Source organism: Megalobrama amblycephala, linkage group LG8 (genome assembly GCF_018812025.1).
Source record: "Megalobrama amblycephala isolate DHTTF-2021 linkage group LG8, ASM1881202v1, whole genome shotgun sequence".
Lineage (NCBI taxonomy): Eukaryota > Metazoa > Chordata > Actinopteri > Cypriniformes > Xenocyprididae > Megalobrama > Megalobrama amblycephala.
The window spans coordinates 28455716-28465947 of NC_063051.1; the positions used below are offsets into that span (position 1 = coordinate 28455716).

At 35.3% G+C, this 10232-nt stretch overlaps 1 protein-coding gene across 1 annotated transcript; it reads right to left on the reverse strand.

The window, feature by feature from the left end:
• Positions 1 to 1539: 1539 nt before the first annotated feature.
• odad3 (outer dynein arm docking complex subunit 3) lies at positions 1540 to 10198 on the reverse strand. Its single transcript, XM_048200399.1, has 13 exons — positions 9963 to 10198; positions 9511 to 9623; positions 9345 to 9422; positions 9009 to 9188; positions 7227 to 7328; positions 6729 to 6854; positions 6477 to 6599; positions 4780 to 4923; positions 4538 to 4698; positions 4265 to 4421; positions 3134 to 3283; positions 2878 to 2962; positions 1540 to 1810 (listed from the first exon to the last, which is right to left on the reverse strand). The coding sequence occupies exons 1-13, from the start codon at positions 10045 to 10047 to the stop codon at positions 1680 to 1682; spliced, it is 1635 nt and encodes a 544-aa protein (XP_048056356.1). The 5' UTR covers positions 10048 to 10198; the 3' UTR covers positions 1540 to 1679.
• Between the last annotated feature and the right edge of the window lie 34 nt (positions 10199 to 10232).

The window sequence follows — 10232 nt, forward strand, 5'->3', positions numbered from 1 at the left end:
CTCCGTGTCCTGGTTAAAATTGCTTATTTCTCTGGATTTAAACATTCTTGAAAACATTTGGGATAATGTAAGTACACATATTTTAATCCAAAAATCTTACATATTGTGCCTTTAAATCCTAGACCACCAAACCAAAGTCCTGTATTTGTGGAATTTAACAGGAAGAAGTGTGTTTAAAAAAAATGACAGACACATTTTTCTGGAATCTTACTCTAATGTGAGGATCATGCACATTAGTATCATAAAAATATATGCAGAATACAAATGACTACATTAAAATAGGCTGTGATTGCACTTTTCATATTTTATATTGTTTACGTAACCCTTATGTATTTCTCAGCAGTGATTTCATTGGTGTTAAGCTCTAATTTACAATTGTGAATAAAGATTCATTAAAGCTGATAATTAGCTGAAACAGAGATACAATGGTGATGATAAAACCATGACATGCACAGAAAAGAACCCTAGATTATAACTTTATTATCTCTAAGTGCATGCTTCAGCACTAATGGCAGTGAGGGCTAATGAAATGCACACACCCTCTTATACCTTGGTGTACAGCTTAGACGGTTTTCTGCTTCAGTGCCTCCAGAGTGTTATATAACAAGGTCAGGTAAGGACTTTAGAATAATATAGACAGGGAAACTGTACATAGAAATGTCATTCTGCTTAATATGTTGCAGGAATATCATTGATTTACTGTATACCTGTAAACGGTCTGTGATCATGTTTTGTTATGAAACAATTCTCAAAAGGGATTAGTTCTTAAAAAGAGGAAACAATATTATGCTATCAAGGGATGAATAATCTGAATATCTCTGTTATGAAGACATCCAAGATTTGTACAATGTTGATGTCAAATCATTGATAAAATTCAGGTATTTTCTAAAGTATATAATTTTTGTTTTTGCATAATTAATGACCACTTTAATTGTATACTATACACTACTACTAAAATCTTTAGTCTGTAAGATTTTTAAATGTTTTTGAAAGATTCTTCTGCACACCAAGGCTGTATTTATTTGTTCAAAAATACAATAAAACAATAGTATTGTGAAATATTACTACAATTTAAAATAACTGTTTTCTAATTGAATATATTTTAAAATGTAAATTATTTCTGTGATCAAAGCTGAATTTTCAGCATCATTACTCCAGTCTTCAGTGTCACATGATCCTTCAGAAATCATTCTAATATGCTGATTTGAAGCTCAAGTAACATTTCTTATTATCAATGCTGAAGAATATTCTGCTTATTTTTTGTGGAAGCAGTGATACATTTTTTTTTTCAGGATTGTCTTATGAATAGAAAAAGAACAACATTCTTTTGTAACATTATAATGTAAATGTCACTGATGATGTGCATGCATGCAGTCAATTCTAGAAACAATCAAAGGATCCACAGGACATTTTTCAAATTCTGTGCTGAGATGGTATCTTCAACATGGGTGTCACATGTGTCATGTGAGAACTGAGATTACCAGGTGTCACGTTAGAGTCATGAGTCGTGTGGCATGCAAGTAATCATGCACAAACAACTCAAGCAGCTAATACATTTATTAAAATCAACTGCATCAACTGAATAATTCATTTATTTTCCAAAGCATGAATGTGCAGAAGGGAGATAAAGCTACAGCTGATCATGGTTTAAACTGTCAAATGTTGGTGACTGGATCAGATCACAGTTTGCCCTTCCTCTTTTTAATGCGAGTCTTCCTCTTGTTATTTGCGTCAATGATTGACTGAGACTGGTGCTTCAGGGTGACACGGGTGATGATATCACCCTCATCATCGCCGCTGTCGTCCTCATCTGTTGACAGAAAAGACATGCAGGTGTGCTCTCTGCTAAACGTAACCGTTCTGTTATTGTACCCTGTACATACAGTATGGATCAACAGCATTCATAGTTCTCATAGTTCTCAGTACCCACAGGCCAGTCTCTCAGTCACACACACAATCACATGTAAATGTGATCTGGCCCCTGAGACATTAACAAATCCACCATCACTCTGTACACTAGGAGAGCTTTTAACTACCACACAGTGTACAGATAGAGGAATGGAACTAAATCAAGAGAGCACAGGAGAACATCTTCTCGATAAGAGGGAGCTTTTGAACTGTACTACATCAGATATTATTGAGGACGTTTTTTTTTACAGTATAATACCCTGACATTCATGACTTCATGCCCCAAAAAACCTCCAGATTAATTTTAATTCAGAAATAGGATATATGTATGGAAGCCCATTTCCGCCATATTGGCCATAATTTTGACATAAAAAATTTAATTATTGGGAAAAGTCCATCTTTTTTATAAAAAGTCAATTATGGCTTAAAATATTTAAATTATCAGGAAAAGTCATAATTATTACAAAAAGTTGAAATTATGAGATAAAAAGTCAATTATGTCAAAAAAGCTTAAATTATCAGGAAAAGTCATAATTATTACAAAAACTGAAATTGCGAGATAATAAGTCAATTATGGCATTAAAAAAAATTAATTATCAGGAAAAATCATAATACAAAAAAAGAAATTATGAGATAAAAAGTCAATTATGTCAAAAAAGCTTAAATTATTAGAAAAAGTTATAATTATGACAAAAAGTTGAAATTGTGAGATAAAAATTCAATTATGGCATAAAAAATGAATTATTAGGAAAAGTCAATTATGAAAAAAGTTGAAAATATGAGATAAAAAGTCAATTATTATGACATAAAAAGATGAAATTATGATAAAAAGTCATAGTTATGACAAAAAAAATCATAATTGTGACAACATTTGACTTTTTATCTCATAATTATGACTTCACCAAAGCATGATTTTTTTTCTAATGTGGCAGAAATAAGATTCCATAGTGATATGAGCTAGTGTCTCACCATCAAAAGGGTCCTGTTTCTGCTTCATATGCAACTGAATGCGCGTGTTGTACTGGGGTAGTTTCCCTGCTATCCTGGCTTGGAACTGCATGGGGCATGGAAAAAACAACATTAAAATATTAGTAAGCATTATTTTACAACTTACAAAAAACTTCAAATATGACATATTCCTAAAGTAAACAAAACTGTCAATAGTTACACATCCTTAGCAAGCCAAAATACAATAACACCAACTTGACTAATCATTGTTCCTCACCTCTTCTTCCTCCATCTCCTTCAGGGTGATTGTCAGATCTTTGCCCTGTAGTTCCTCCTTTAGCAGCATCAGTTTCTGCTCAGCCTCAGACAGCAGCTGCAGCGCGTGTTCGTCTGAGTCTGGAGGCAGCTGTGGTGTCGGACCCTCCATCTGCCAGAGACCACGAGAAACACTCAGATATTTATAATCTCTGCTCAGTTACATACATTTCATGCATGCATCATTTGAATGTAACAACTTTTCCTTAATAATAAACTATAGAAAACAACTCTGGTCACTTTTAATGAATATTTCTTATGCAATTTCTATATTTTACACAAACAACATTCTAATTACACTACAGTTTTTTAAGAAATTCTTTTCATTTAGCAAGGGCACACTAAAAAGATCAAAAGTGAAAGTTATAATGTAACAAAAGATTTCCATTTGAACGTTGATAACAAGAAGAAATGTTTCTTGAGCACCAGTCAAGCATATTAGAATGATTTCTGAAGGATCATGTGACACTGAAGACTAGAGTAATGAAGCTGAAAATTCAGCTTTGCCATAACAGGAATTAATAACATTTTTAAATATATTACAATAGAAAATAATTATTTCAAATTGGAAAAAAATATTTCACAATATTACAGTTTTACTGTATTTTTAATCAAATAATGCAGCTTGGGTAAGTTGGTAGTACACAGTACATACCAGTATGATGTACTATGAAACATACTGTAACCTTCAGAATTCCCATACTAGAATTAAAAATTACATTTATTAAACTGCAACTGTATGAAGTATTAATGCTCATTTGACGTGAAAATGGGTTAAACAAACATTACAGAGGGCATTTGCAGAGACGTCTTAAATGTACTGTGGCAAAAACAGCCTGTTTAAGGTCAACTAAATTATAAACAAATGAAAGAATTATTGGTGCAAGAAACCTTGACTAACATTATAAATGGACCTTAGGGAAGAAAATACACTTTGAAATGACCTCTTTAAATTCCAGGAAACTATGCAGTAACCTCAAGTTCCTCAAAACCTTCTATTTGCAAAAACACATTTCTAAAATTAACCGGGGTACATGAAAAGCAGTGTTTCGTGTATTGTATGTTTAATGTATTTGACAGGATTCATTAGTACCAGCGGTATGTGCTGTAGTTTGTCACTGAGTTGCTGCACTCCTGCTTTGACAGTGTTTAGTGTATATGCAAGTCTGTCCAGATGGTCTTTAACCGCATCATGGCGCTGCTGCTCCTGCTGCAGGTCACGCTCACAATCCTGCAGCTTCTGCTGCCCGCTAAACAATCGAACATATTCACAGAAGAGAGTGACGTTATGTTATTATTCAGTCACAATAACAGAGCATGTGAAGTGATATCATAGAACTATTCAGCCTACAATGTCTGCTCTCACCTTAGGAGTTCAGTTTTTTGAGAGTATTTCATATCCTGAAGCTCAGTCTGCAGTGTATTCTTCTCTTTATTCAGCTGAAGCAGCATTCTCTCATTTTCTGCCTTCATCTTCTCCAAATGTTCCTGTGTTTCTCCCTGAGAGATAAACCTGTCCACTATTTCCTATTATAAGAGAAATCATGAATAAACATTAGCTTAACACAAGAAAAAGCGTAATCTATATACACCAAAAACTGTCCTCACCCGTGAGTCTGTGACTCCAGTGGCCTCTTTGATGCGCTGGAAAGCTTCCTCAAAAGTAGAGATGGCTTCCACTTCTTCTACTGGGTTGGCACTGTGCTGGGCCTCACTGCTCAGCTCATCGGGGTGCATGGCCGCCCACTGGGGCTGGATGTGACAGACAGAAGGGGAATGAAGGGGAGATGGATGAATAAACTTGACAAAATCATTCCAAAGCCTGGGACACACCAAGCCGACTTCAAAGAACTAGCGGCGACAAAAATCGATGGTGTTGTCACCTCGCGTCGGCTGTATCTGGACCAAAAAGCCGCGCTTGAACACAACACAGACTACAGCTGACTGCAAACTAGCACATGCGTTCTGGACCTCCGTGTAAGGAAATAACCGTCTATATCAGCAGGTAACAACAGTCTATAGTGTATTCGTCATTCAAAAGGAGAAACTGAAACAAGGATATACGAGATATGCACAGATATACGAAACAAAGCAGCGATTCCTTACCATTTTGAATACCAGTTATGTTGATAACTTTCTTCATTTTAAGTGGCTTATGTTGTTATAAAAATATTCAAGTTTTGAAATGCTCGGGTAGGATAACATAAGTCTCTTATGCTCACCAAGGCTGCATTTAAAAAAAAAAAAAAAATCAAAAATACAGTAAAAACAGCAATATTGTGAAATATTACTACAATTTAAACAACTGTTTTCTATTTGAATATATATTAAAACGTAATTTATTCCTGTGTTGGCAAAGCTGAATTTTTTATTCAAACATTCTAATATGCTGATTTGATGTTCAGTTATTATCAATTATTATTGGTGCTCAATTATTAATAATGGTTATTATCAGTGTTGAAAATATTAATATTTTTGTGGAAACTGTGATTGTCTTTATGGTGCTTTTGATCAACTTAATTTGTCCTTGCTTGATAAAAGTATTAATTTCTCTTTTTATTTATCCCAAACCTTTGAACAGTAGCCTATCACTGACTGTTTCCTCAAAAATATTAAGTGGCAAAAACTCTTTCGACATTGATAATACTAATAAATGTTTCTTGAGCATCAAATCAGCATATGATTTCTGAAGGATCATGTGACAAGAAGACTGGAGTAATGATGCTGAAAATTCAGCTTTGCGTCACAGGCATAAATTATACATTATAATAAAAAACAGTTATTTTAAATTGTAATAATATATTTCACAATGTTTCTCATCAAATAAATGTAGCTTTGGTGAGCATAAGAGACTTATTTCAAAAACATTATAAAATCATTACTATTCCAAGCTTTTGACCGGTAGTGCATATATTTATATTTAATTGAACTGATAATTTTATTTTTTTGTGTGTGTAGTGACCTTAGCAATGTGATAAAGGGTTAGTTCAACCAAAAATGAAAATTATGTCATTAAGTACTCACCCTCATGTCATTTCAAACCCATAAAACCCGTTAAAAAGATCTTAATTTGTGTTCTGAAGATGAACGAAGGTCTTATGGGTTTGGAACAACCCCGTAGAGAGGTGAGAAATGAATGACAGAATTTTCATTTTTGAGTGAACTAACCCTTTAACACCAAGCTCTATTAACATCAATTGCGAGTCCAGTCTCATGTGCATTTCACATGAGAAGTGCTATTAGTATGACACACATATTTTTATGAGTATTGCATTGTTAGCTGATGTGTGATGGATGAAGCTCACTCTTTTCTTCATCCTCTCTGCCTGAGCCACCTTCTCCTCTGCCTGCTTCTTGTAGCGGGAGAGTATTTTCTCTCTCTCTCTGCGCTCTCTGTACACCTGCTCCTCCTGAAGCTGCAGCTCAGCCTGGACACACACACACACACACACACACACACACATCTTACTATCAGCATTACTTGCATGACCTTTCCCTTGGCACATATGCTTGCTTTATTATGTCATTACATTTTTCATTAAATGCTTTGTCTTTACCTTGGCTGCATCCTTTGACAAGTGGGCGTCGCTGTTCATGACCTGTAGTTCTTTGAGCACTTGTGTCTGCCGGTGAATCTCTGCCTCCATCCTGTCCAGCTGTGGCTGAAATGTAAGACTGTCTTCCTGAAGAAACAAAACTATAATCATAAAAAGATAATCATAAATGTTTACTTATCATGCTGTTCAAAAGTTTGGGTTCTTTGATGAATATAAAGTTGAAAACAACAAAATTTATTTGAAATAAAAAAATGTAAAATACTTCACTGTTATTTATGATCAATTTAATGCATCCATGCTAAATGAAAATATCAATTTCTTTCAAAAAGAAAAATCTGACTCCAATCTTTAAATCGTAGTGTATGAGTGTCATTGGATTGCTTTATTTTCCCCCATCACATATATGTGGTATAATGCTTTATATTACACATCTGTGTGAGTTTATTGTGCTGTGTCAGTATGTAGATGAATCCAGTTCATCTGTTCTTTCTCAGATACCTGTAGATGCTCCTTCAGTTTGAGGTATCCTCGCATTATGTGCTCTGCTTCATGACATTTCAGCTGCGTTTTCTCCAAACGGTTTTCCAGAATGCGCAATTTCTATACAACAAGCAGACAAGTTCATTCCTTTTCTTGCTTGAACTAACATATTAAAATGTGCTCATCAATACAGGTTGTAAACACTCCGCTTACCACTAATCATGACAGAGAGGAAGAAGAAAGGGTTGAGAGAAGGAAGAAAAGAATTTACATAAGAATGACTGCTTAGGGAAACTTATTGGTTCCCTTCTCTACTGTGACATTATCATAGATGTGTATACATAGATGCCACATTGGACCACTCTATACATGTTAACATGTCCGCCATCTTTGAACGGTCAACACTTCAGGTGCTGTCGCCACTCACAGATGTCACAACATTGCGCAGCAATGTGTTAGTGTTTTTATATGTATTAACTCAATATTACAGGTTTTGAAAGTATGGTTTAATGTCTAATGTCTTGTCGTGTTGTATTAAATCCTATGAAAATCATCTGCTGAAGTCTATTGGAGATATAGATATTCATACTTGCGTATAACTATGGTTGCAGACGCAGTCAACTTGCTCTCGAGTGTTCACTGATTGACTTTGACTGTTCCAATATGGCGGACGGCTTAGGGTATGCACGTGACGTCACCGTCGACAGTTATGACTGCGGTTACGCCCACTGAGTGGCAGCACTGGTTTTCAGATTTGAATGCACGAAACACATCAAAAACGGGAAAAAGCTTTGCGATTGACTGTACAAATAGATCTGACACAAAATCTGAGGTATATTTTTACAGACTGCCGAAAGCTACAGAGAAAAAGAAGCAAATGGATCACTGCAATTCACATAACATGGATTTGCAGTTATCATTTTGTGTCAAAATGTTGGATTTTGCAGTAAAATCATACCCTATATATTGTATTGTTATATATTGTGTTGACAACTCATCAATTAAATATTTACCATCTCATATTCTGCATAATTGGGTGTTTTTAAATAAACACTAACAAAAACTTTACAAGTTTTAGGGCTGGACGATATGACGATATATATTACATTGATATAAGTGATCACTCCGATTTAGACCTACCTAGTTATATTTAAGGCTTTCATTGGCAGATTTGCTTTATGTATTTCCCCGGCGTCGAAATCAGGCACATATAAATGTCTGGAAACACAAATCCTGGCTGCATGTCAATATCCATGGATTAGGTTTCTATGACATGTTATAATGAACACTTTCGAGCCCAAGGTTTAGAGTAATCGTTTCTTTTACTCACATTTTCGCAGTTTCCCCTATTAAATCCAGTCATGCAGCAAGTTCTTTTGCCACTCAGTCCAGCTGAGGGAGCGTGTTCCAGCGGGAAAGTGACGTCAATGCATACTCTCTATAGCGGCCCATTGAAACAGCTGCTAATGAGGCATCTATGTATATATGTCTATGGTCATTATAGTATGTAAAAAAAAAAAAGTATTCTTGTGAATGCAATGCAAAAAATACATTGTTTAAATTGTATAATTTATAATTGTCCATTGTGGACATGGTTTTGGATTTTTTTTAACAAAATACAGTAAATTTACAGAGAAATTGAGTCAAAAATAATTTGACAGTGGAAAAAAAGGCTTAATTTTCTTAACGCTTTTTTTTTTCTTTTGATTTTGGGAGGAACAAATAATAACCTGGACAATTCTCAAATTGTGAGATTCACCAGTGTTCATCCAAAATGCCTAGAAAAAAGACAATTTCTACCTTTTCCTCCTCCTCTTGTTTCTGGGTGTCAGGCAGAGGGCTTCTGGTCTGTGGCTTCATGCTCTGGTACTGGAGCTTCATTTCCTCTAAACGCTGCTTCTGTGTCTGAGTGGTGTGTTTCATAGCATTCAGCTTCTTCATTTTATCGCGCACCTCCTTCTCCAGCACCGTCCGAGCAGACTGCACAACAAAAATTTCTGTCAACTACAAATTATTTGCAGATGATTCTGTAACCACAGGCAATTTGACTGGATGGTACCAGAAGTGAAATAAGGGGTTTAAAAAAAGTTTTTACTTTCTATTAAATAACTGGCATAAAGGTTAATTTAACCTCACCTTCACAGACATGTTCCTGAATGAGGCTTTCTCCACCCCACGGCCTTGAAAAACATCCTTGATAAGTTGTTCATCTCCCTGGACACCATGACCAATATATCCATCAATACGCCTATACTTTAAATATGGTTATATTTTAAGATTATGTGTGTTCATAATGTCTGACCTCAGCCAGTTTCTTGTGCAGGTTTTTATTCTCTTGCCTCAGCTGAAGGATAGTTTCTCTGTTCTTCTTGATGGCAGACTGAGAGCTTTCGAAATACGCGCTTCTGTCTCCCTCTAGTGGGCAGTGAAAAAAACATTCAGCGGTCATGCGAAGTTGAGTATCATGCAATATTAACATTCTGTAGACAGTTTTATTGAGCTCTTTAATTTAAAATGAATATAAACGTATTAAACAGCTACAGAAGCAACTTTGCTATTCAATAACTCCAGGCTGACTGCTGACATTATAAAACAACATTACCATCCATGGGAATAAATTATTAATAAGAAAAATAATAATAAAACAATGGAAATACTTGTTAGTCCACTACCTCCGCAATATTACTGAATATTTAAGCAGGTTTTCAGTTAATTGTTTCAGCTTAACTGGCGAAATCTGAAATAAAAACTTACCCAGAAGTTGAATTTTTCTTTGGAGCTCCGAAATTTGATCATGGATAGGGTGCTTAATGCCCCCTGCGACAGACGTGCCAGGCATTTTAGTGTATATTTATTATTTTGAGGTTTATATTTGGATTTCTGTCTCCTCTACCGCCGTGCCAACGGCCTCCTCATTTGTGTCTGAAACTTGTTGCCTAGCAACTGAACCACATTGTAGCTGAACGTAGGCTCATGAATATTAAGTTACGTGGCTTTACGCCCGAGAAAAGTGGACATTACGTG

Coding starts and splice junctions, on each gene's coding strand:
- odad3 (XM_048200399.1), bottom strand. CDS start 10,047: ATGCCTGGCACGTCTGTCGCAGGGGGCATTAAGCACCCTATCCATGAT. Junction 6,855..7,226: donor AACTGAAGGAGCATCTACAG/GTATCTGAGAAA, acceptor TTGTTTCTTCAG/GAAGACAGTCTTACATTTCA. Junction 4,699..4,779: donor CTGGAGTCACAGACTCACGG/GTGAGGACAGTT, acceptor CTCTTATAATAG/GAAATAGTGGACAGGTTTAT.